Here is a 27,262-nt window from a genome sequence, read left to right as displayed (position 1 = left end):
GTCAAGTAATAAAGTCCTCACTGCCAGACGTGCGATCAATTGGTCCCAGCCATGCTCAATAGACGCTCAAGCCGGTGCCTGATAACGAGAAGATAAACTACTAGGCATAAAAATACGCTGTTGTAACTTACCCTCGTAAACCTGCATCTGGCGCCGGATAGTGTAGAGGTGCACAGTATCAGGATAAAGAGTGGAGGATAATAGCCCCCCCCCCCCACAACACACCAGGCGACTACGGTACGATAACCTCTAGTATCCTCGTTGCCAGAATTTCCTACCTTAACTTTCCACCATAACTGAAGAGAGAACATCTAACTTCCCTTAACCTAAAACACAATATTGGTAATAAAAATGTCATCCAAAATACCACAAGACTCTGCCATAAACTAGACACATTCTCTTAGCAACATACGAGACTTTTTGGTAATGTTTCATACTCTGGCAGTGAAGGTCAGCGCTACCAGACGCAAGAATTAAAGAGAGAGAGCCAGTAATCCTCCGCTGTCAGTATACTTACAACGTTCTTCACATCTGGATTTATGTCTTGACCACACACTATAACCCTGTTACTGGTGGTGGTGGTGGTGGTGGTGATAGTAGTGATACTGGTGTTGGTGGTGGTGATAATGATGGTGGTAGTAGTGTTGGTGATGAGGGTGATAGTAGTAGTGATGGTAGAAGTAGTGTTGGTGATGGTGGTGAGAGAGAGAGAGAGAGAGAGAGAGAGAGATTATTTTGGGATCACCAGGTACTAACTGTGGTACTAGAGGAAAGAAGATAGTGTTACACAGAGAATTGAGAGACACTGCCTTTGTTTATCTCTCAGTTGTTTACCTACTATCTCAAAAATTCTCTTAAGAGGCTTTCAAAACACGTATCTATATTTTTGTATTGTTCTTATTTCACTTATTTTCATCTCTCTCTCTCTCTCTCTCTCTCTCTCTCTCTCTCTCTCTCTCTTTGTGTATCGTCACAGTGGATCGAGTATGTAATCAACGGGACAAGAAAGTGGGAAAGAGAATACAGAAAATCCTACTTTCTACTCCCTGGAATAACGGAAATAACGGTCGTAACGATCATAACTTTCATAACAACAATCGCGTCTATAACATCAATAGCTTCCATAACGGCAAAAACGGTAATAACACCAAGTAAAAGTCATACTTGTAATAACGCTAATAACGATCATAACGGTATTAACTATCATAACGGTCAAAACGGTAATAACATTTACAACGGTAATAACGGTCTTAGCGGTATTAACGGTAATAACGGTCACAACGGTAATAACAACCATAACGGTAATCACAGTCCGGCAGAGTAACATTAGGGGCTCTTAGACGCGGCCATAACAGGCACTGGCACTATGTGGAGGGTCATCAGTGCCAGTGAGGGAGACTGAGAGTGCCATCACGGGTGTCGCCAGTGTGTTGGAGATGACGATGAGCAAACGACACGCGAAGGAACGAGAGAGAGAGAGAGAGAGAGAGAGAGAGAGAGAGAGAGAGAGAGAGAGAGAGAGAGAGAGAGAAGACCTTTACCAACAATAAGCAAAAATTTTCCCTCATCACCTCCCTTCCTCCCTCCCTCATTTTCCCTACTTCTCTCTCTCTCTCTCTCTTGTTACCTGACTAATCCTCTTCTCTCCCCCTCACTCCCATCACGTATGCCATAAATAAAGAAAAAGGGGAGACACGCGAACGATAATAACTGAAAGAGAACGAAGAATAAAGGGAGAGAACATAATATATCTATTTATCCTGGAGGTCGCTTATTATTTATCATTATTTATCGCTTCTTAGTATTGCGTATCGTTCGTTATTGTTTTTCGGTGTTTCTTTTATCTATTTTTTTTACTTCTACTTCTTCTTACATACACCTACACACACACACACACACACACACACACACACACACACGTCAATAAAGTTATATAGTCTGTATCTCAACACTTTAATTTAATATTTGTGTTTATGATGATTATTCCAAATCTTTTTCTCCTTCTCTTCACTGTTGTAGTTGTTATTACTATCATACCATTAACCGTATTTCTAATTCTAACCTCGCTCTGTGTATCTTATCATTTACACAACCTATACATCTTCTATACACACATACTTTTATACATTCATACACACATACATACACACACACACACACACTTCTGAAAATATATAAACTAATAAAAAAAAAAACCCACATTATTCTTCCCTTATAAGTACAGCAAATGGACCCCCTGTCATAGCTGCCACCCAAACCCCCACACAAGATGGAGTTGGATCGTGTTGAGGAGGATTTAGTCCAGCTTAACACGAGTGAATCCTCTTGGTTGATGCTCACACCAGTCCTCACTTACTGGGTTTTATTGTTTATAGGAGGTGAGGATTCGTATATAACGCCGCGATGTACTTTATAAAGGTCAGATGTTAGTTGATGCTGTCGGTATAAACGGTAACATAACCCGGTGTTAGGATCTGGGGTTATAAGTTGGATTATTGGGGAATTATGTGTTTTAATGAGTATAATGATGTGTGTGTGTGTGTGTGTGTGTGTGTGTGTGTGTGTGTACGGCTATTACAGTAAGGTGTCGGTAATGGGAGGTTTTCCGTTATATAGAGGTCAAATATTTCTGAGAGCTGTATCATTAATATAGATTGACTCGTAATATTTTTTTTTAGCAAGTTAATCTCAATTATTGTAAGTACCATAAGCAGGATGAACCAACATAATTTATATTTATCATTTAAGCAATTTTGTCACTTCACTCTTTTATCGGTCTCTTCTAATTCTCTTACATTCTATAAATATCCTGTACGCTCATTTATTATTATTATTAGAGGTGATACAGGTAAGGTTAGATTAGGTCACTGCTGTCGTTAGTACAAACACTGAAAACTAAGGTGTTGTAAATTACTCAACCTCTAACCTTCCATCCAGGTGTAGGTCAACCCTCCAGCAGGAACTTTTTGACGTCATAAGTGCGTGATAGGTCATACTCCCACCTTAACGTCATATAACTGGTCCAGTATCCAAGATTCCTCCGTAAAATGAACCGAGTCAAGTGCACCCCCAAGATTTACTGTAGTTTGCCCTCGATACTAAATGTTGATTTTCTTTGACGGTCGATTCGGTTGCCGTTTCGAGAGAGAATTTTTATAAACACTCGGCCGACGATTCCTTTTTATCCTTTCTTTCTATTTCTTATTTAATATCTATCCTTATTTTATTTCAGACTAATTCATATTTTTTTTGTTATTCTTACATCACAGTTCAGGTTTCAATTAATCGAATTCACTCACTGGAACAAGAACCAACGTCTCTCAGGGGGAAATGACGTAGAGGTATATATAATGTCTTGATTGGTTGTAAGGGGTCGGGAATTTTAATCACTGATATTTTCCCTCCAGTATTGATTGTCTTTATTATATTTCTTTCAACTTTACTTCTTGTTCTATCTTTATATATAGCTATTTAATTTATTGTTGTTTTCTCCGTTGTTTCGAAGTTTTAATTTTATCTTATTTAATTTCCCCAAATATTTCATTCTTTCAGTGTTTCTTGTTTATTTACACTTTATTCAGTTATATTCTGTTCTGTGGGTTATCTGGGAGAACCACATTATCGTCTATGAGTAAACACTCTTGTACTTACTGTATTTAATTCTCAATATAGCCACCACCCACAACGAACCTCTTAGTACAGTGGTAGGCACGAGAGGTTAGGCACGAGAGGTGAGGCACGTGAGGTTAGGCACGAGAGGTGAGGCACGAGAGGTGAGGCACGAGAGGTGAGGCACTGAGTTATCAAGTGTATCATCAGGATGGTAATTATTAGAAGGAATGAACGATGATACACATATTATACTGAATCAATATTTACTGAAAACAAATATAAATACTGTGGCAATTTGAGCCTTCATTCACAACAATATTTACTTGGGTTTAATTAATACTAATTACTTTAACACTTAGACAAAATAGAACTGAACAATAGGTCTTACTTCATGAGTAGCAAAATAGATCTTAAATACTCATACCACCTTGAGGGTATTATTACACCACAGTGATGGTATCTCTCAACACTTGTTAGTAGCACAGAGTAATGTTATTACTTCTAGCACCTGAGTTTTAAATCACACTATCACTGATTAATACACTATTACTTGATAGACTGTAAGTACAGCTGGTTCACTCAACATCCATAACAAAAACTAAGTATGTACTGTCCCAATACTCGACCTAGGACAGCTATAGTCCATACTCCAGATAATCCGTCCACAATAATACATTCAGTAATAGTTGGCGCACACAGGAGTTACACCAGGCTTACGCCACTGGATCAAAACACACAAGTGCGTTCAGCCAGTCGCCCAGTGAAACCGCGGTCGGGCTCACGACTCACACCGAGTCCAGACTTCGGGCTTGGCTGTGAACTCTGCACTCGGGTGTGCCACCCACCCAGATCTTAATCCCGGTTTATTAAAGACATCCTGCATTGGACATCTTGCCTGCAGCTGGCTACCCGACTCTCAGCAGCGGCAACAATAAATACAGTGCCTGGTATACGAGGAAGGAGCTGTTCCGAAGAGTTAATTTTCAGCGCCTGCATGTTAAATACTCAGGCCTGCCACGCACGGGACTTGACTCACATATCCATTGGTCTCAGTTACGGTATACATCGACTATGAAAATTAGTGTTATGGTTCACATTAATTTCTTAAGGCTAACTTTAACAATCAGTATCTGAGCTTGGAATGCATCAAGCAAATTGAAAACAAGGATGGCGCACTTCTGAGCAGTCAGAGAAATTCCAACAGATGCCCACTCATACGCTGTCGGTTAAAACTTCAGTTACTGGGCCCCACTTTGACAAGTTCTCTCAAATAATTAATGAGATTCTTTAATACAAAAATGACAATAATTTCAATACAGCCACCCCTCTCTCTAATGAATGAATCAACACGATATAACTTCCGTGGTGAACCGACATCTCACAGTCTCTCGCCGAATGGATAAGGATTCTCACAAGCACTGTTCTTTCCCTAACACTCGACTTAGTTGACACTTTCACTATAAGTAAATACAACTGAAGATTTCAATATCACTCCTAATGTATCTTTAATGTTTCAGCTATAAGTAGGTATATTTATCTAGCGGTAACACACAACCCATTCATTAGTAAATATACAAATAAACACGGGATTGATGAAGGTTCTGAAATGGACGAGAGAAGAAAAACGTACATCTCAATATAGGGGGAACTCAAGAAAAACTCTATAGCTACATGTTTTATGGACTATTGAACGTAATATGAATGATCTAATAATATTAAGCTACCTAACACATATATATAATTGTTCAGTACAAAGCTTTTCTCCTCACCCAACGGTTCATATTACGCCATAGTCAATAAAACATTTACAGTAGTTACATTATCTTCACAATAAAATACACTGTAATATTATTTCTTTCTCCTCTCCTCCACTACACATTTCTTCCTCTTAACGTTCCTCTCTCTCTCCCCCACCACACTCTTCTTTCTTCTCTTTACCCTTCCTACTTATCTCCTCTCCTCTTCCTAATCCTCTTCCTCCCCATTTCTCTGTTCCTCCTTCTTCCCGTCATTCATCATCGTTTGTCTCTGGTCATTTTTCATTAACATTTCGCTGTCTTTTTTCGGTGCTCGCTTTCTTTTGAAGAAGCCAAGCTGAAAGATGGCCATGCAATAGAGGTTAATTAAGGTGGCCATGCAATATAGTTTAATACTAAGGTGGCCATGTAATATAGGTTAATTAAGGTGGCCATGTAATATAGGTTAATACTAAGGTGGCCATGTAATATAGGTTAATACTAAGGTGGCCATGTAATATAGGTTAATACTAAGGTGGCCATGTAATATAGGTTAATACTAAGGTGGCCATGTAATATAGGTTAATACTAAGGTGGCCATGTAATATAGGTTAATACTAAAGTGGCCATGTAATATAGGTTAATACTAAGGTGGCCATGTAATATAGGTTAATACTAAGGTGGCCATGTAATATAGGTTAATACTAAGGTGGCCATGTAATATAGGTTAATACTAAGGTGGCCATGTAATATAGGTTAATACTAAGGTGGCCATGTAATATAGGTTAATACTAAGGTGGCCATGTAATATAGGTTAATACTAAGGTGGCCATGTAATATAGGTTAATACTAAGGTGGCCATGTAATATAGGTTAATACTAAGGTGGCCATGTAATATAGGTTAACACTATTAAATACTGATCGACACCATTTACCCTGTATGGCACCGATTGGCACTGATTGGCACTGATTGGCACTGATTGGCACTGATTGGCACTGATTGGCACTACTTACCCTTTTCATAATGACCATCAAGGTAACGATGATGATGCAGCTGACAAGAACGATAAGAAGCCAGTGCCACCACAGGATGGTTACTGGTGCCACTTCCTGCGGTGATGAAGAGGAAGGTTAGTGAGTGTGGAAGGAAGGAAGGAAGGAAGGAGGGAGGGAGGGATGGAGGGAGGGATGGTGAGAAGGATGGTGAGAGGGAGGGAGAGGGAGGGAGGGAGGACAGAAGTAGAGAAAGACAAAGACAATTATAATCTTAGGTTAGGTTAGGTTAGGTTAGGTTAGGTTACTTGTCATTAATATAAGGATTTTCATGAAGATTCCCCTTCCCCTCCATACTCCACCTTCCCTCCCTTCCCTCTTCATCCCTCTTTATCTCTCCCTTCCTTCCTTCTCTCTCCCTCCATTCCCTCTCCACCCCTCTCTTCCTCTCTGTCCCTTCCTCACTTTCCCCTACCCTTTTCTCTCTCCCTCATTCCCTCTCCCACCCCTCTCTTCCCCTCTCTATCCTTCCTCCTCTTCTCTACCTTTTCTCTCTCCCTCCATTCCCTCTCCACCCCTCCTCTTCCCTCTCCTATCCTACCTTCTTTCCCTACACTTTCTCTCTCCCTCTCCATTCCCTCTCCACCCCCTCTCTTCCCTCTCCCATCCTACCTCCTCTTTCCCTACCTTTCTCTCTCCCTCATTCCCTCTCCACCCCTCTCTTCCCTCTCTATCTCACCTCCTGTTTTCTACCTTTTTCTCTCTCCTCATTCCTCTCCTCTCTTCCTCTCTATCCCCTACCTCCCTTCCTTCCTTCTCTCTCCCTCCATTCCCTCTCCACCCCTCTCTTCCCTCTCTATCCTACCTCCTCTTTCCCTACCTTTTTCTCTCTCCCTCCATTCCCTCTCCACCCCTCTCTTCCCTCTCTATCCTACCTCCTCTTTCCCTACCTTTTTCTCTCTCCCTCCATTCCCTCTCCACCCCTCTCTTCCCTCTCTATCCTTCCTCCTCTTTCCCACACCAGTCCAGGAATATCCTTTTTTGGACCCACATATAATACCTCATGTAATTAATTATAGACACATAGTTATATTCTAGATGATAACTGAGGGTCCTTGTGCTATTCTGACGCCATTTTGTCAAGAGAGGGTTGGGTTGGTTACTTACAGGTGGGGTAATGATGATGACGTGGGTGGAATCAGTGACGTTGACCAGGTTACCTGTTAATTGGCTATACAGGTACGTCACCTCTGCCTTCATGCGTGACTCCAGACCCAGGGAACGATTACGCATTTTCTGTTTGTGTGTGCATATTTGACTGTTGTGTGTGTGTGTGTGTGTGTGTGTGTGTGTGTGTGTGTGTGTGTGTGTGTGGTGTGTGGTGGGGGAAATGATATGTGATGTGTGTGAAGGGTGTGTGTGTGTGTGTGTGTGTGTGTGTGTGTGTGTGTGTGTGTGTGTGTGTGTGTGTGTGTGTGTGTAAGAAAATAAGTCATTAATAAACACACCAAAGCAAAATAAAAAGCAAACTAATAAAAAAAATGACAAAGAATTTCAACTACAAAATAAAATGGAATAAAACTCTAAAAAAATAAGAAAATGGAAAAATACTACAAGAATTATTAAAATAAATATAAAAATGTCAAATTATATAACCAATGGATAAAGGTAATGGCGAAATAAGTCCGAGAAATTAAATGGTGATTTGTGTGTGTATGTGTGTGTGTGTGTGTGTGTGTGTGTGTTTACCTTAAGAGTAGCGATGACTGCGTAGCCAGACACGGAGAGGCTGACGGAGGACCCAGCCTTCAGGGACGACACATTACACCTGGTCAGAGGTCATCAGGGGTCAGGCATAGGTGTTGTATATTGATTATGTGATACTCTTGATAAGCCACAACCTAACTTAACCTAACCAACCCTAATCTATCCTAAATTTTCTCTAACCTAACCTAACCTATCCTAAACTTGTCCTAACATAACCTAACCAAACCAAATTCCAAACTCACGTGATCAGCTGGCAAGGCACCTGTTGACAATCGATGGTGAGAGGCACAATTTCACTCTTCCTGTAAAACCACGACCGCGTGTTATTGCTATCTTTATAGACACTCAAACTACGTCATTGACATATATATATATATATATATATATACAATTTTATTCCTATGTTATGTTAAGGTACCATTATTTCTCTCTCTCCTTACACAAAGAGAGAGAGAGAGAGAGAGTGAGAGAGAGAGAGAGAGAGAGATATAAACCCCCTTTACTCACGTTTTCATATCGTTATCATCGTCGGTACGGAGAGTAACATTGTCATCGTCAATTGGATTCATTAGGACCCCTTCATCGTCTGCCTCTCTTCGTCGTAGTCGTCGGGGTGGTTCTTGAGTGGCCTGGGGTGTTGTGTTGGTGGGGTCAAGGATCTGGTCGTCTATGGTATCACCGTTCAAGATATCATTTGTGTCTTGTTCTGTAAACTAGGTGAGGGAAAGGGGTAAAAAGCGTGTATACTGAGGTTATGACTACTACTGCTACTATTACTACTACTACTACTACTATTACATGGCCTCCAACCTCCCATTACAGCCATATCTTCTTCACATGCTTCACTAACCAACTCTCCTAATCCAAAAATATCTACCCTTTGCTAAGTTAGTTAAGCCTCATAACTGTACTTTATGATTAACACTCTACCTGAACTGTACCTGTAACTTAATGTTTATAACAAGTAATGAAGGAAAGGTGATACAGTATATTTGGAAAGTCGATATTTATGTAGAAACAAATTCATACTTGGTGTGTGTATGTGGTCCAGTTAATAAGAGGTGGTACTTACATTATAGTCCCGAGGGTTAAGTGGTGGAGAGCTACAGTAGACAGGGCCAGAGGTACGAGGCTCTTCTACAAGGTACCACACAGGCTGGCCATCAGTTAGTTCTACCGGAACCTCCACCAACATCTGCCGGTACCAGCAAACATGTCAAACACAAACAAACACACACAGACAGACACACACACACACACAGACGCACACAATTACTCACCTGTAGACCGAAGACAGGTGAGGGACCGTGGTTGAGGACTGAGAATCGCTGGGTGAAGGCTGGTCCAAGCTGACGAGGTGAGAGGAGCTCGTTCCTATTCAGCATCTCTTGACTCGCGGTTTCGTTTAGTTTGCCTTCAACGATGTCGGGATCTGACATGCTGGCGGAGAGGTGGAGAGGTGAGAAGAGAGAGAGAGAGAGAGAGAGAGAGAGAGAGAGAGAGAGAGAGAGAGAGAGAGAGAGAGAGAGAGAGAGAGAGAGAGGACAACAATAAGCACAGTACAACAACAACAATCTCGACCTTGGACTGGACTCACACACTCAGCTGAAGGTGGACATGGGTGAAGACAGGGATAATGAGGTTGACGTTGTTGTCCTCCTCATTAAGGTCAACACTGTCACTGGTCACACTCAGCTGGAGGTTGATCTCGTCGAGGTCATTGGTCACCCATTGGTTTAGGAGAGTCTCGGGGTTATACTCGAAGTGGAACGTCATAAAAACCTATTGGAGGAGAACTTGCTGTCAGTGGTTCATGGTTAGATTAGGTTAGGTTAGGTTAGGTTAGGTTAGATTAGGTTAGGTTTGGTTTGGTTCGATTTTATTATGTTAGGTTACATTAGCTCAGGTTTGGTAAGGTTAGGTTAGGTTCGATTAAATTTGGCTAGGTTAAGTTAGGTTAAGTTAAATTAAGTTAACTTAGATTAGGTTAAACTAGTTAAGGTTAGTTAAGTCAGTGTTAGGCTGTTTAATAACCATCAAATGTTATAAACTGGGATACCTAAACCAAAAAGTGCTTGTTTACATAATTGGCGTGGATAAATATGCAGCTGACGACTCACTTTTTTATTCTTGTATAGATCAGACGTAAACCTACAGGTGAGGGCTGAGAGCTCGTGTGAGGTAAGGGTCTGGGGAGGTTCCTTGACGCAGGCGGGGATGGTGTCCTCTCCAGACACCCTCACGAACACCAGATGTGTCGGCGTCACCAGAAACAGCTTTACCGCAAAGGCCGCATCCTCCCTCACCACCAGCTGTACCTCTACGGCTAGAGCCCCGTCTCCAATCACCAGCTGGGTCCTGTAGAAGAAAAAGGAAGCAAGAAGTCGAAGGAGGAAAGGAGGAAAAAAATAAAGGAAGATAGGAAGGATGGGGGAAAAGGAAGGAATGAAGAAGAGAAGGAGGGGGAGAAGGAGAAAGTAAAGGAAGAAAGGAAGGATGGAGGGGAAACAGGAAGGAATATCCTCCCAGGCTTAAAAATGACATGCTAAGCTTAAAAAGTCCTCCCAAGCTTAAAAATATCCCTCCAAGCTTAAAAACACCCTCCCAAGCTTCAAAATATCCTTCCAAGCTTAAAAATACCCTCAGAGACATGAAATAAAACACATCACTTCCCTTGATATTAAGACTTGAGAGTTATATACCCATCAAGCACGACGCCCTTTCAAGGAGGAGGATGACACTTACGGTGCCGTAGTCTGAAGGAGGAGATCAGGCTTGGAGAAACAAGTAGTAGGATCGGCGCAGGTTAGACGGGCCTCGGCTCTCAGGTCTACGGGGTTTAGTTGGTCAAGGATGGTAGGAACCTCAAGCTTGGAGGATTGTGTACCCAGACGCACAAGGTGAGACTTGAGACTGGCTGTTGCATCAACCTCGATCGGTGCGTCTAGTCGAGGGCGGCCAGTCTATAGTGTGGAGAAAGAGAGAGAGAGAGAGAAAGTAATTTGGTTAATATAGCTCTCTCTCTCTCTCTCTCTCTCTCTCTCTCTCTCTCTCTCTCTCTCTCTCTCTCTCTCACCTTCACGTAGACAGGGATGGTCCATTTGACGGGAGGCTGATCGACAGATTCAATTTCTCTGGTTACGTTGAGTCTGGCGGTGAGGGGGAGAATATACATCACTATCTATCTATAACTGTTTTGTTTACTATATCTATCTGCGAATCAATGTGTCTATTAGTCTGTCTGTCTGTCTGTCTGTCTGTCTGTCTGTCTGTCTATCTATCGACCGGTATGTTTGTCTGTCTGAACTGTAATATCTACTGTATAAGTAATTTTTTGCTACTTTAGACTGATAGAGCAACTACTTAAGTGGAGGGTGTGTACTTAAGGTGAAGGTACTTACGTGGTCTGTTGGTTCGCGATAAAGGCAAGTCTGTCGTGTACGGGATCCAGCTTTATCACCAGGTGTATTTCTGTGTGAGAGACCCCCGAGTTACACCTGGTGGACCGACACACACACACACACACACACACACACACACACACCTGTAACATACACTCTATACAATGTTTTATAGACATTTACTTATCAAAAATTGGTACTAATGCTAAATAATAATAATAATAATAATAAAATTAATAATAATAATAATAACAAAAACATTAATAGCTCTCTCTCTCACACACACACACACACACACACACACACACACACACACACACACACATGTCAAAAGGTCACATTAGTACTCACGCAGATATTCAAACTTGGTCTTAGAGGAATACTTCAAGTCGAACTCGAGATTAAAACACACAACATCGTCGGTAATCACCGTGCATGACCTTTTCCCCAGCACGACGATTGACGGGTCAAACATAACGAACCCCTCCAAGCTCACCACCGGAGATGACCTGACATAAGAGTTGTTGACGTAATATAAAGGAAACGACTGACCTATAGAACGGTGACTAGCTTTACCCGTATGAAGTTAGCTCAAGATATACATTATTATTATTATTTTTTAATTATGATCAAGACATAATATTGTTTTGGGAAAAATAATTAAAGGTAATATTCGTATTTTGGTGAAGAATTTACCGTAAGAAAACAGCATTGTCCGATTCCGGTGACCCGATGATGAGGTCAGGATAGCCGTTATCGTCCATGTCCACGCCACCGTCCAAGCTGAAGCCGAAGCCACGTATTCCTGGTGAGAATTCGGACGCACGGATTTCCTGCAACGTTAATGTAAACAAATAAAATAAAAATGAAAATTAAATCTAAAACTGACTATCTCAAGCTGACTCACCTGAGGAGGGTTAATGACTCACCTGTGCAGGTATCGCAATCAGTCCTTGGGCAGCTCCGTTGAACACATACACTACACCTCCTCCATCGAACGGCGACCCGACCACCACCTCTGTCCGGTATAACATGGGTTGGGTTAGGTTAGGTTAGGTGAGGTAAACTGGAATATCCCAGTCGACGTAGTAAAATTTCAGACATCTATCTATCCATTTATCCATCTATCCATCTATCTATCTGTATCTCTATATCTCTCAGGGTTAAAAAGGTTCTCTCACCGTCATAGCCATCTTGGTTAAGGTCACCAGGTGAGGTCACGGCCTGCCCGAAGCGACCCCAGGGCTCTCTTCCTGCCAATACCAGGGGGGAGGCCCAGGGAGGATACTGGAGATGTAGAGGTCAAGTACTTAAAGGTCAAAAGAAGTGTAGTATAGGTCAAGTGGTCAGTTCATGTCAAATAATAATGACAATAATAAGACTAAAAAAAGGATTAGGAAGAGGAAGAGGAGGAGAATGTGAAGACGAACAACAACAAGACAAGTACCTGATTGACGGGTGAGTAGTAGATATAAACCCGGCCACAGTCAGGAGCACCTTCGATACCTTTGGCTAGAGGGGCGCCCACCAGCAGATCGTCAGTCCCATCACCGTCAATGTCACCCACGCCGAGGCTGTACCCGAACTGTACACCTACGTCCTTTCCTTGTAGCTTTCTAGGCACTTGAAACATCGATTGGTAGTAAAAGGTGATCTGGGTGACGTTAGGTTAGGTTAGAGTATTGTAGGTTAGGTTAGGTTGGTGTTACAGAGCCTAATCTTTAGCTGATCCGTGACTCTAAGGTGGTTTATTCAGTCAATGTTAATTCACTGTACAAGGTGTACTTCTAAGCTTTGTACACATTAACATCACCCCCAGCTTAGTACACTTTAACATCACCCCCAGCTTACTACACATCAACATCACCCCCAGCTTACTACACATCAACATCACCCCCAGCTTACTACACATCAACAGAGGATAAGAGTAGTACTAACAATGCCGTATACGTCCAAGGAAGAAGAGGTAGCGATCATCTCTGTCACTCCGTTGAATCTTCCCGTCACTGTTGCCCAGCCGATCAAGTACGTGGGGTCAGTGTGGAAATTCCGTACCGTAGGTCTGTTCTCAATGGTTTTAATCAACAACCCTGAAAAAAACAAAAACTAATAACAGTTTTCTTAATTGTGTATCTATTAATTAAGGATTTCAATTACTGAAGGCCTGTAGTATGTTATTTTAATACACAAATAAAAAGACAGTTTTTTTTTTCTTGTGGGAGGGAGGGTACTACAGATACTTCACTACAACGTTTACCTGAACCACTGAAAGCAAACGGAGCTCCAGATATGACTGCTTCCTCTCCCTGTACAGGAGATAAACAAACAGCCTCTTACAAAAGCGTCAAGTCATTAAAAATATTACAGTATATATATATTAACAAGTCTTGCCAGCTTTATTTCACCTCATGGGACTAGGTTAGGTTAGGTTAGGTTAGGTTAGGTTAGGTTAGGTTAGGTTAGTTTAGTGTTAAGTTGGGTTAGAATAGGGTACATTAGATTAGGTTAAGTTAGTGTTAGGTTAAGTTAGTGTTAGGTTAGGTTAGCGTTAAGCTGGGTTAGATTAGGTTAGTGTTAGGTTAGGTTAGTTTAATGTTAGATAAAGTTGGGTTAAGGGTAGGGGAGGTTAGGGCAAGATTGGTTAGGTTAGTGTTAGGGTGATTAATCTTCAGGTGAATTATCGACTCAACAGGTGATACTAACAAGTTTACAATATCACAGGTTGGAAATCAAATATATGATAGTACATCTAACATAACATAACCTAACCTAACTTAACCTAACCTAACCCAACTTGTGACAATACAATACCTGGAGGATGGAGGCGCTAAACCCGGTCATACTTCTGCCTGTGTATACTCCCGTGTTCAAGTTACATCTCCCACGCACCTTGAAACAGTCATCTAAGTAACACATAAATGAAGCATAAGTAACACGTAGGATAAATCTAAGTAATACTGTCTTTATTATTACGTTACATTTATATTTTCACCCATGTATGTATGTATGTATGTATGTATGTATGTATGTATGTATGTATGTATGTATGTATGTATGATAGGAATGAACACAAGCCACCTATCCACACTTACTGGGAAAGGGATATATTATCTCTGGACTGGCAAACACGTCGTCAAGCACGTAACATATCCCTCTGGCCTGTAGATATACATGCTCCATGATCTTGACATACCGCGGAGCACACGCCTGAGACAAGTTAGATGAGATAAATATATAGACATTCACTAAAACCATCTCACACACACACACACACACACACACACACACACCCACACACACTACACTCACCACTAGCTTGGACGAAGGTTGGTTGGCTGTGTAGAGTGTTTCACCGAACCCTATTCCTTGTTTTCGTATGATACTCCCAAAGTCGATGGCCCTGGTGCTGGTGTCTGTTGCGAGAGAGAAGGACGGAGAGAGGGGGGGGTCGGTGTAAGACATGGGGGGACATTTGTGGTGTTCTCTGGGTATCCTATGTGGTATTTTTTGGCATATCCTACGACACTCTTTACATTTTCTCCAAGGGTTATCGTATAGACATCCTATTAGTCACTAAGGATGCATTATAGGACTCACCATCGGATAAGAGGTTGGGTAGTCGTGGGTCAGGATCACACTGGTCGCTCAAGGGTTCACACACATGGATGTTACCCAAGGGCCATGTCTGGTTACCTGCTGTTGAGTTCTTTCCCAAGGGCGCCCCTATCACTAGCCTGGCGAAGGAGGTGGTAATATATAGTTGGGGTGAAGATGGGAGAAAGTGGTAGGTGGTGGTAGTGTTGAGGGAGAAAGTGGTAGGTGGTGGTAGTGTGGAGGGAGAAGGTGGTAGGTGGTGGTAGTGTGGAGGGAGAAAGTGGTAGGTGGTGGTAGTGTGGAGGGAGAAAGTGGTAGGTGGTGGTAGTGTGGAGGGAGAAAGTGGTAGGTGGTGGTAGTGTGGAGGGAGAAGAGGAGGTAGGTGGTGGTAGTGTGGAGGAGAAAGTGGTAGGTGGTGGTAGTGTGGAGAGGAGAAAGTGGTAGGTGGTGGTAGTGTGGAGGGAGAGTGGTAGGTGGTGGTAGTGTGGAGAGAGTGGTGGGTGGTGGTAGTGTGGAGGGGAGGAAGGTGGTGGGTGGTGGTGGTGTGGAGAGAGAAGGTGGTGGGTGGTGGTGGTGGAGGAGAGAAAGTGGTGGGTGGTGGTGGTGTGGAGGGAGAGAGTGGTGGTGTGGTGGTGGTGTGGAGGGAGAGAAAGTGGTAGGTGGTGGTAGTGTTGAGGGAGAAAGTGGTAGGTGGTGGTAGTGTGGAGGGAGAAGGTGGTAGGTGGTGGTAGTGTGGAGGGAGAAAGTGGTAGGTGGTGGTAGTGTGGAGGGAGAAAGTGGTAGGTGGTGGTAGTGTGGAGGGAGAAAGTGGTAGGTGGTGGTAGTGTGGAGGGAGAAGGTGGTAGGTGGTGGTAGTGTGGAGGGAGAAAGTGGTAGGTGGTGGTAGTGTTGAGGGAGAAAGTGGTAGGTGGTGGTAGTGTGGAGGGAGAAAGTGGTAGGTGGTGGTAGTGTGGAGGGTGCAGGAGGTAGGTGGCGGTAGTGTGGAGGGTGCAGGAGGTTACTAAGGTTAATGTAAAATTTAGTGATATGAAAACACAAGGTAAAATTAATTAAATACAACCGAAGCTCACTTAGTTAGAGTAAAGGTTTTGCAGTTCATTATATCTCACTGGCTTGTGTGTGTGTGTACCATATATGATGTAAATAGTAAATTGTTCATATTCTTCACTCACCTCTTCTGCCCAATTTTAGTACTCCAAAGCGCTACGTTGTATCCGAAGTGGGTCTTCTCGGGACCCGAAAGGATCTGGGCATGCTCCGTATAGATGTTGAACCCGGAGACCACACCCAGACCCGCCACCATCATCACCATTAGAGTCATCACAGGAGGTGTCACCATCCCAGCGCACACACCACCTCGCTCTGGTTAAAGTATAGCGAGTACGTAGTAATGCTTATGAGCGAGAGATAAGAATCTTTGTCACAATTATATTCAACAGTACATATATATTTACAGAGGAAGAAGAAAGAAAAAATTTAGAGGAATCAGACGAAACATAGATATAAACATACCTAAATAAATAGATAAATACAATAGGGACAGACAGACAGACAGACAGACAGAGGGGTAGACAGAGAGATAGATAGACAGACATATACACAGATAGATATTATTATTATCCACTGTGTATCTATATTTTTCTGGCTCAAGAAACTGTTTCAATATCACTAACTAGAAGACGGCGTCAACAGATGGCACTGACCACAAGGTTGACATTTTAATCGTGCATCACCAGTCTGATAAGACCGGAAATCCTACCAACACAAATCCTGCGTTTGTCTCTGCCTCCGTACAAGATTTTCTATCTCTTATGTATGTTTAATATAACTTTGCATTCACTTATGAACTCTTAAATAGCGCACCAAGAGCTGGACTCCTATTATTTGGTTTAGGTCAACAGTATAGACCTGCTTCTTCGCCTGCCGCTTACTCGTTTACCAGCCGCCGTAGAGCAAAGACGCAGTAACTCATCCTGCGTCTCTAACGCCCGCCTCCAAAAATCGAAAACGATGTTTTTTTTTTTACGGGGATTAGTCCACCCGGGCACAGGTCACTGACCCACATCGGGCCTGGGAAGCGAAAATGTAATAATAATGATAATAATTATAATAATTGAAAAAAATATATATTAAATTTTATAGAAAATACAAAATTAAACATAATAATAATAATAATAATAATAAAAATATTAATAATAATAATAAAGAACCACAAAGAAAAAAAATCAATAGTGATAAACGATATATGTAAGTTGTGTTGTCAAAGTAAAAGAAACAATTGAGACCCTGCAACTATGTGTAAATGAGGCAGAAAGTCGGATCGGCATCCCGTGACTTGGTCACAATTTTCGTGATGTCATATGGCAGCAGGGTCTACCATTAGACAACACATTATGCTTCCAATATCTTCCTAGGCTGTAGTACCTCCCTGTTTGATAGCTGCCTACTACCTACTACGCGACAGAATGCATTTAGTATTCTGCAGGGTACATGGATGACTCTGAGACATTGTCATCTGTTTCAGGTCTGTGACTCAGCAGTAATATCACTATATATACATATTTTTGTCTGTTTGTTCCGCTGCCTACACCTCTTTCCGCAACACGCGTACACCTAAAGCTCGACTCTCGGATCTTGAATCTCCCCTTTATGATGTCATCTGTCTCAAAATATCTCTACCAACTATGACTATTTTTCTTTGTTTCCTATTCTGTTCTCTCAACTCTACCAACTATTTGGAGCTCTTTGACTAACTCACTTCTTGCCATGAGTTGTTGCTATCCACACACCCCAACACCGAGATCCTCTACCCATGGGATTTCAATGTACAGTCAGCCAAAGATGCACCGACCCCATCCTGGATCTCGTGCTCGCAATTTTACCTGGCAGTACTTCGTAAAGTAAGGCTGTATGTAAAGGTGATCGTATCACTGTAAGGATAAATATTAAACAAACCAAAGGTGTAATTATTATAAAAATAAACTATTCATTGTTATTTAAGATCATGAGAAGTTTCCAAATGTTCGTATATTCGCTAAAATAATGAAGAAAATTTGATCTGAGAATCTTGTGGCAGTCCTCGTTCCTCGTTGTAGTTGAGTTGCCAATTAATTAATATAATTGCTTCATTATTTAAGTAAATATAAGCTCCTGTTCTCTTGCATGAAGGGAGAAAGATAGGGTATATCAAGTTATGAAACTATCTCCTTTCACTCACTCATCTTTCATTACTTCCAGGAATCGTTGTAAGGCTATTCTTCGTAGGGCCAAGGAGAATTTTATTAAAAAATGAAAAACCGCTGACCTGACTAACTCTTCTTGTAGTAAATCCCTCTGGTCCTTACCCCAAAACATCTGTAATAACGTCAGCACTCCCTCTTTTCCGACCTGATAACTCTATAGCCAAATCTCCCCCTGATAAAGCCAATCTTTTTGGCACCTTATTCTTCTCTAGGTCCACCTTAGACGATTCCAACTCTATCCCTCCTACCCCTGCTCCTCCTACTGAACCTTTGCACTTTCCTATAATCTCCACTCGTAGGGTTGCGGATGTGTCATCCAATTTGAATGGGACTAAGGCGCATGGACCAAACGGAGTACCCCCTCGTGTTCTGAGGGAGTGAGCTGAAATTATGGCCCTGTGCTTGTTCGCCTTTTTCGGCTTTGCCTCAAAACCCAAACTTTTTCTTCTTGGAAGCATGCCTTGGTTCAGCCCATCCCTAAGAAGGGTGACCATTCTAATCCCTATAACTATCGCCCCATTGCCCTAACTTCATCCCTCTCTAAGATATTCGGAACTATCTTAAACTCTCATTTTCTCCGTCACTTTGAACGCCTTTCTCTTTTGTCGGATCACCAGAATGGTTTCCGCCAGGCGAGACTGAGTGAATACCGCTAAGCGCCACTGATGGGTCACGTGATATCAGATAACTCTCAGGATCATGTCACGCCTCTCTGTAACATTAGGCTACATTTACGCACAATATTAGGTACCTAACTGATGCAGTTTTTAATGTATGGGAATTATTTAGGGTTCTCGAATAAACACATCACCCTGTACGTAGTTTCTGTAATCGATTACAAGAAGAACTACCAAACGTTTCTCCTAATTATAACTATATACTGCTCACTGTTGTTATATCTTTAACTTGCCAGACGACGGAAGAGTAGCACCGTTTTGTCACCATTAGTGTAGCGTGGAAGCTGGATATTCATGGATTAGAGGATTGTCTCTCTAATCGTGAAATCAGACGATTGTACAGTAAACCAAATCACTGTGAACCCACATTTATATCAAGCGCACATATCAAATCCCATATTAAAAACTCACGGAGGCTCACTACTAGACGAGGTAGATAGATAAACAGATAATTGACCTCTGTCGTAAGATAAGACCTCACAGAGACCTACAAAACCTGCCTCTAGGACCAACCTCCCATATCAAAGTCACCGAGACACATATCCTACGGTAAGCCGAGAAGAATACAATGGGTAATAACATCATTAACACTCACGTAAGTTGACCAGTAATCCTGGTAAGCTGAAGCGGTGCGTGTGGTCCTTTCGGCCGCTCGGGGACAAGTGATAAATGTTAAGGTATCCTGTTGACGCTGGTTAATCCTCTCACAGAGTAAAGAAAATGGGGGTAACGGAGAGAGAGATATGGAGGAGGAGGGGAGAGGATGAACGGAGGAAGTGAGAGAACTGTATTGATATGACATGATGAAACAGTTTAATTAGCCAGAAAAATAAAATACAGGGAAGAAAATATTAACAATATTGACACACCTGAGCACACTGAGAGCCTGAGCTGTCATAATGGCGCCCAGCTTCCACCACTGGTTACCAACGGCCAGGAGCAGTAGATACCTCACAAGTGTTGTCGAATTACCACTGGCTGTCTCCGGTAATTCCCCGACGATCAGTATCAGTGTACAGACAAACAACAGGCAGGTAGGTTTCCACCAGGTCACAGAAACACACTTGTCAGCTGTAGTGTTCTTTAATAAACTGCAATTCTTCACAACACTGTTAACAGGGTAATGTCTTCACAGTTGGACTTCTCACTTCAAATATATTCTGTAGTCGGCACACTACCAGTGTTCAATTTCTTAGTCTTTTCACTTCGTATTCATCACAACAATTCCACAATACTTGCACCACAATTATCTACTGTTGTTCTACAAGGCTTGTTGCCCTTTACACTCTGAGAAGAAACCGTTGACTGTCCTAGGCAGCTCCCGAAATTGTATATACGTCTCTTCAGACGCCTCGAGTATGACAACCAGGCGCTACACGTCGGAAGGAAAACGCCCGGAGAGTTTTAGTGATCTAGACTTACAATACCAAAGTAAATCATAAAACAAAAATAATGCAACACATTCTAGAAAAATCTTACATAGGTAATACATCAATATATACAAGAAAATCTCCCCAAACTTGTCAAAATATCTGCTGCTTGGATAATAAAATAATCAGAACAGCTACAGTAGTTCACAAAATTATAATGAATAGATTCTGCCTCGGCATAACAACACTATTCATTTATCTCAAGGGAGAAGATAATTCATGAAAGCGGGACGCAAGATAGTGTTATCGCGCGATGTTAAGTAAATATTACCAGGACCATAAAAATTGTGATAATGATTGTGGAAAAAATAACTTAATTATAACAAAGATAATATTTGTTACCGCAAGCGGTACATAATTATGATGACATAAACAAATGTTATGTTAGGCTGTAACTCACAACGTAGAGTGTTGAGATGGTTGAAGATGAGAGGCCCAGAAGGAGGTTGTAGGGTGTGAAGGGAGTTTGTTTATGTATAATTATAATCACCTGACTCAGCCATAGCTGACCAGCCAAGGGGCCAGGCTATAGGGTGGGCATTTCAGTATAGCTACCCTTATCTTAGAGTCAACACCTACCCTGGCTTCTCTCTAGACTTTCAACACGTAAGTTTAACTAGTACTTGTTTTTGTGTTAAGATTAGACTAATTCATAGCCATGATTGTTATGTAAATATATATTGGATTAAACATTTATGTAAGAGTGCCTATGTATGACTTACTTGAAATACTAAATGAATTGTATTCAACAGGTTTGACCGAATTATAATGTTCGTGTACGACGTGAGAAGTATTATTCACCCTCTAACCGTCTGATTGGCGGTTACAGTCAAACGTGAATGTCTACTGTGTAGCAGTGCTACCTTGAACCAACGGGCGGGCAGCAGTAACCAAGGTCAACTCAACTCAACCTACTGGAGGGATGCGCGTGAGTGTGTGCGTGAGTGTGTGCGTGCGCTCGCGCGTGTTCCCAGTGCCACGGATTACAGTGCAACGCCCGTAGATTTATAGTGGCGATAAAACTTGAACATTTTGTTATTGAAGAAAATAATGTTGTCAGAGTGAGCTCAGCCACTCTTAGTGTAGCTTGGCTCACCAACACTCGTCACTCGAGGGACGAGTGTGTGCGTGTGGGTGTGGATGTGTGTGTATCCGGTGGCGAGTAAGTGGAGTGCAACGTCCGTATACTTCTCGCATCGATAATAGTTAAACCTTGTTAGTCCAGAAAATAGTCTTGTCTGGGTGATCTTCATCACTCCCAGTGTAGTGCATATGAGAATGAAAACACTATGTCATTATTGTTGTCTGACGTAAGTGCAGAATACAATTAGCTGTCAAAATTGACTGAAGTGATATTGCTTTGTAAATAACCCAAATATCAATGTAAAGTCTGTAATGATATCAGGTGCGAGTGTATGACGAGGCACACGAACGAGCCCTGATTCAAGAGTGGTGGAAACGAACGCAATTCAAATTACCTGAATAAGCAAGATGTCGGAGATTGGGCATATTGACGACATGGAAGAAGAGTCGGACCTAGATAGAAGCAAACATTTTGACCTAATGACAATGGATCCGCCCGCCGAGGTACAATCAGAGAGTGGTGAAACAGGAAATGAGCTTGCAATACCAGGATTCACGGGAAGGTCACAGTAGGGAATTGTATTGTCAACAAGCAGTGGCCAGAGTTGAGGCAGCGTCTGATGAAGTAAACCGAGCCCTGCGAGAGTTTAAGGCAGGGTGGATGAAAACGATGCACACTGGAATGGTGGCGGGTCAAGAGACATCAGCACTAACACGAAGAAGTGACAGCTCACAGCCTTCGACAGAGAACTCCAGCAATTATGAGAAGCCAATAGTACGGGAAGAAACCCAGCGACAGGCATCGGTCAATGTCGAGAAAATGGCATCGTCTTTACCGCCAATGCTTGAAAACAAAGCGCCTCAAGTCACAATTATGCATCCACAGGGAGAATCAGAGAAGGGTGAAGAAATAAGAGAGCTTGTGGTTACGATGCGCATGCCACAAGCCACCCTTCCCAAGTTTAAAGGACAAGGGCGGGCGGAGTTTTGGACCTTTATGCATGACTTTCGTCGATACATGACAAATGCGGCCGTGCCAGAGAAGTACAAGTACCAACTGCTCATGGATGCTTGTGAAGGAGAAGAGTTACATCAAGCAATCATGGGATGCGACTATCTAGAGCCAGACAGAGCCTCCAACAAGGCAATCAAGATACTGAAGGCAAGGTTTGGAGATAAGTATGCATATGCGGACCAGCTGGTAAAAAGGCTCATAGACGCTCGCTCAGTGGGGGCGTTCGACGACGAAGGGCTGCGAAAACTGGCATCTCAGCTATGGGGTGCAGTAAGCCATCTGGAGAATCTGAACTTGATGTCTGAACTTGAAACTAGGCAGACCTTCAGAACGCTGGTGATTAAGCTTCCCCCCAAATTGAGAGAACGCTGTGTGGATGATGTACGGAATTATCACAAGTCGACAGGACACAGAACAGGGCTGGTGAAGTGGTTAGCGCTATATTTGGAGGAGAAAGCGGTGAAGATGGATGACATGGCTCTGCTATCAAGCGAGGACAATCAAGAAGGAAGTGGGCCTAGTGACTATCAGTGAAGCGAAAGGCAATAGAGGAGAAACAAGCTCTGGATAAGGCTCGTGCCCAGTGTGTTCCAGAGCACATGGATTAGCAGGGTGCGACGAATTCCAGAGCATGTCAGTGAGGGAGAGGTTAGAGAGGGTAAAAAGATTACGTTGCTGTTTCTTGTGTCTGAGAGTGGGCCACCTTGTTGCTGAGTGTTGGTCACGCTTCAGGTGTGGCACTGATGGGTGCAAAGAGAAGCATTCTAGACTGTTGCATCAAGAACGAAGGGAGGCACTTACTGCAAGTATGTCAAACACACGCAAGGGTGGCGTAAAGCGAAATTTTCAAGGTCTCGTGAAACAGGAGTCAGTGGCAGGCACCTCTGATGGTGGCATGGCCCAGAAAGCCAACGACAGTTAACATAAGAACATAAGAATGGAGAAAACTGCAGCGGGCCTATTGGCCCATACTGGGCAGTCCCGTTTACACCCAACCCCTATTGCTCATATAAGCATCCAACCTATGTTTGAAGCTATTCAGCGTATTCGAGTTAATGATGATATTTGGTAACTTGTTCCATTCATCCACTACTCTGTTTCCAAACCAGTGTTTACCTATTTCACGCCTAAATCTAAATTTGTCTAATTTAAAACCATTGTTACGAGTTCGCTCCTGGTTGGATAGTTTGAGTACCTTTGTAATGTCCCCTTTGTTTAGCCCTGACTTCCACTTATACACCTCTATCAGGTCGCCCCTCGCTCTACGTCTCTCGAGGGAGTGCAAATTAAGATGCTTTAACCTGTCTCTATACTCAAGGTTCCTAATGCCCGGGATTAGTCTTGTCATTCTCCTCTGAATTCTTTCCAATGATTCTATATCCATCCTGTAATACGGTGACCAGAACTGAACTGCGTAATCCAGGTGTGGTCTCACAAGAGCAAGATACAGTTTTAGGATGACCTCGCTAGTCTTGTAACTAACACTCCTTTGTATGAACCCAAGTACTTTATTAGCCTTGTTACGAGCAAAAACACATTGTTTACTTGGCTTAAGGTTCCTACTTATCATTACTCCTAAATCTCTCTCGCAGTCGGATTTCTCTATGGCATCGTTGTTCATCTGGTATCTGGTTTCCCTGTTTACATCTCCTATACTGAGTACTTTACATTTGTCCACGTTGAATTTCATCTGCCATTTTTCAGACCATTCGAAAAATTTGTTTAGATCTTCCTGTAGTTTTGCCGAGTCCTCGTGATTTAATAACATCCTATTTTAGTGTCATCACCAAATTTACTTATGTTTGCTGTCTATGCTGAAATATCTGTATCGTTTATGTATATAATAAATAGTAATGGTCCCAGTATTGAGCCTTGGGGAACTCCACTTGTGACGTTGCTCAATGGGACTTAGTGCCGTTAATGCTCACTCGCTGTTTCCTGTGTCCTGTAACCGCCTAATCCAATTAAGGATGTTACCTTTGATGCCCATGTGCTTCTACCTTTCTAATTAGCTTCGTACATGGCCGGAAAACTAGGCCATGTCTATGCTACAGGGACAAAGGACGCCCATGAAAACCCATACAGCTGCGAAAGCGACATCTGACTATCGACGAAAAATGCTAAGATTGTACTGCCCATAGTGAGTGTGAAGATTCGGGGAAAGGACTCACACCAACGAAATCACATCAGAACTTTAGCTCTCTTGGACTCAGGCAGCGACAGGTCGTATTGCACCAAAGATCTGGCACAGAAACTAAGGGTGAAAGGGACACCTACCCTGGTAACCATGGGTACACTTGCCCAAGAGATGATACTCGAGTCAGCGGAGGTAGATCTAGAAGTGGTTGGCACAGGCATGAAACGAGGCAGAACCATACTTATGCCGAAAGTACTCATTATACAAAATTTCCCCACAACGCTGCACAACTCCGTAGCGAACACAAGTGATATCTCAAGGTGGACCCATCTGCGAGGTGTGGAATTATAAGAATTGCAGAGCAACAGCATAGAAATTCTGATAGGACAAGATGTGCCACAGGCCCTGGTACCCTTGGAGGTCAGAGCAGGAAGGGGTGGAATGCCATTCGCCATAAAAACGCGGCTGGGTGGGACAGTAAATGGACCGGTGGGGCACCAAGACGCACAAGGAGTTTGCATGTCAGGATGCCTGATGACCGAAACTGTCGTGAGTCCTGAACCCGTCTGGAAAGACAAGTTAAGCTTTTTTTGGGAGCTGGAAAGTGGGGACACAGGAGCCTTGCAGTCAGCAGCTCATTCACTTGAGGACAAAAGAATGTTGAGGCTATGGTCAGAGACAGGCATCAAAACTAATGGTCATTACCAATTTCCCATACCGTTCCGTAATGAGAACACGGAACTCCCAAACACCAAGGTCGTGGCGGAGTGTCGACTAGATGGGCTTCGAAGGAGACTATCCAAGGACACACGGCTGCGACAAGGATACGTAGAGGAAATAAATAAACTGCTTACTGAAGGTTATGCTGAATCAGTGCCTAAGTGCCAGTTGGAGTCAGATACTGGACTGGTCTGGTATCTGCCTCATCACCCGGTGTTGAACCCAAATAAGCCAAACAAAGTACGCATAGTTTTTGACTGTGCAGCCAAACACAAAAGGACATCGCTGAACGATCAGGTACTACAAGGTCCAGACTTCAACAACAAATTACTTGGAGTCCTGCTTAGGTTTCGCCAAGGAACTACAGCCATCATGGCAGATGTGGAGGCGATGTTCCATCAAATCCATGAAGCGCCAGAACATCGAGATGCGTTAAGATTCCTCTGGTGGGAGAATGGGGACCTGAGTAGAGAGCCAGTAACTTACAGGATGAAGGTGCACATCTTTGATGGGGTGTGGAGCCCTTCATGTGCAACTTACGCTCTCCGGCGCACATTCCAAGACCACAGATCCAAGTTTCCCGACATGGTGGCGCAAGCGGAAGTCAACTTCTACGGTGACGACCTGCTCATGTCGCTGGACTCATCAAATGAAGCATCAATGTTAGCGGGTCAGCTTCGAAGACTGTTGGTGTGTGGAGGATTTCGGTTAACTAAGTGGGCCAGTAATCACAAAGGAGTGTTGGCTACCATCCCACCGGAGGAGAGGCAAAATGCACTGAAGGAAATTGATCTGAGGCAAGACAAATTGCCAATGGAGCGAGCCCTGGGGGTTAGGTGGCTCCTGGAAGGTGATCAGCTCGCCATCAAGGTGCAACCTAACTCAAGGCCAGCGACTAGGAGAGGAATACTAAGCCTGTAAGTTCTATTTATGACCCACTGTGGTTCGTGGCCCCATTCATCATCAGGGCTAAAATGTTATTTCAGTGTGAATGCAAGCGTCGATTAGGGTGGGACGAACCTTTGTCGGCTGTTAATCACACGACCTGGAGCACCTGGCTAGGAGAACTGGCCCACCTAGGGAAATTAAGGGTACCCAGATGCCTAAAAACAGCATGTGCTAAAGAAATCATCTCGGCACAGTTGCACACCTTCTGCGATGCATAGCAGGCTGCTTACGGTGCGGTGACCTATCTGAGAATGGTAGACTCTGGCGGAAATATCCAGTGCTCTTTCGTGCACGGACGGGCCAAGCTGGCCCCACTCAAGCAACTGACAATACCAAGGCTGGACCTTTGTGCAGCTGTCCTGGCAGTGAACGCTGATCGAACGATTCGCCGAGAAATGACCATGACCATACACGAATCTTATTTTTGGACGGATAGCATGCTAGTCTTGCAGTACATCGCCAATTCGAGCAGACGATTTCAAACGTTTGTAGCCAACAGGATAGCAGTCATACAAGAGCTGTCAAGAACTGACCAGTGGAGACATGTCGGCACATCGCTGAACCCAGCAGATGATGCAACTAGGGCATTACCTATCCTGGACCTGGTTGCAGGATCTCGGTGGATACGAGGTCCTGACTTTCTACTCAGTGTTGAAGAACGGTGGCCAAAGGGAAAGGAACTGCCAGCAGTTCTGAACGACTTACTGGAGGTGAAACGAGAAGTACACCAGAGATCTGTAGTTGCTCTGGCAGTGAGCAAGCAGTCAAAGTGGTCCCTCGCCACGTGACAAACTTAAGTATCAAAGGCCTGATCTGGTTTTGAGCGTGAACGCTCAACGGAGTGGGTGTTACCGCAAGCGGTACATAATTATGATGACATATAAACAAATGTTATGTTAGGCTGTAA

The 27,262-nt window shown here is 43.0% G+C and overlaps 1 protein-coding gene across 1 annotated transcript; it reads right to left on the bottom strand.

The window, feature by feature from the left end:
• Positions 1–3,858: 3,858 nt before the first annotated feature.
• On the bottom strand, positions 3,859–19,724 carry LOC121854885 (integrin alpha-8-like). The gene is made up of 26 exons (XM_042349698.1): positions 19,618–19,724; positions 16,276–16,465; positions 15,107–15,243; positions 14,819–14,922; positions 14,602–14,716; positions 14,321–14,412; positions 13,767–13,815; positions 13,448–13,599; positions 12,957–13,163; positions 12,691–12,796; positions 12,439–12,527; positions 12,206–12,342; positions 11,861–12,018; positions 11,510–11,579; positions 11,185–11,257; positions 10,854–11,071; positions 10,229–10,466; positions 9,706–9,890; positions 9,389–9,548; positions 9,181–9,303; positions 8,616–8,821; positions 8,351–8,410; positions 8,091–8,169; positions 7,509–7,637; positions 6,363–6,458; positions 3,859–5,706 (listed from the first exon to the last, which is right to left on the bottom strand). The coding sequence occupies exons 2-26, from the start codon at positions 16,440–16,442 to the stop codon at positions 5,578–5,580; spliced, it is 3,279 nt and encodes a 1,092-aa protein (XP_042205632.1). The 5' UTR covers positions 16,443–16,465; positions 19,618–19,724; the 3' UTR covers positions 3,859–5,577.
• Between the last annotated feature and the right edge of the window lie 7,538 nt (positions 19,725–27,262).

This window comes from Homarus americanus, unplaced genomic scaffold, assembly GCF_018991925.1.
Source record: "Homarus americanus isolate GMGI-L3 unplaced genomic scaffold, GMGI_Hamer_2.0 scaffold60624, whole genome shotgun sequence".
In the NCBI taxonomy this organism is placed as follows: domain Eukaryota; kingdom Metazoa; phylum Arthropoda; class Malacostraca; order Decapoda; family Nephropidae; genus Homarus; species Homarus americanus.
This window is presented reverse-complemented; position numbering and strand designations above follow the sequence as displayed.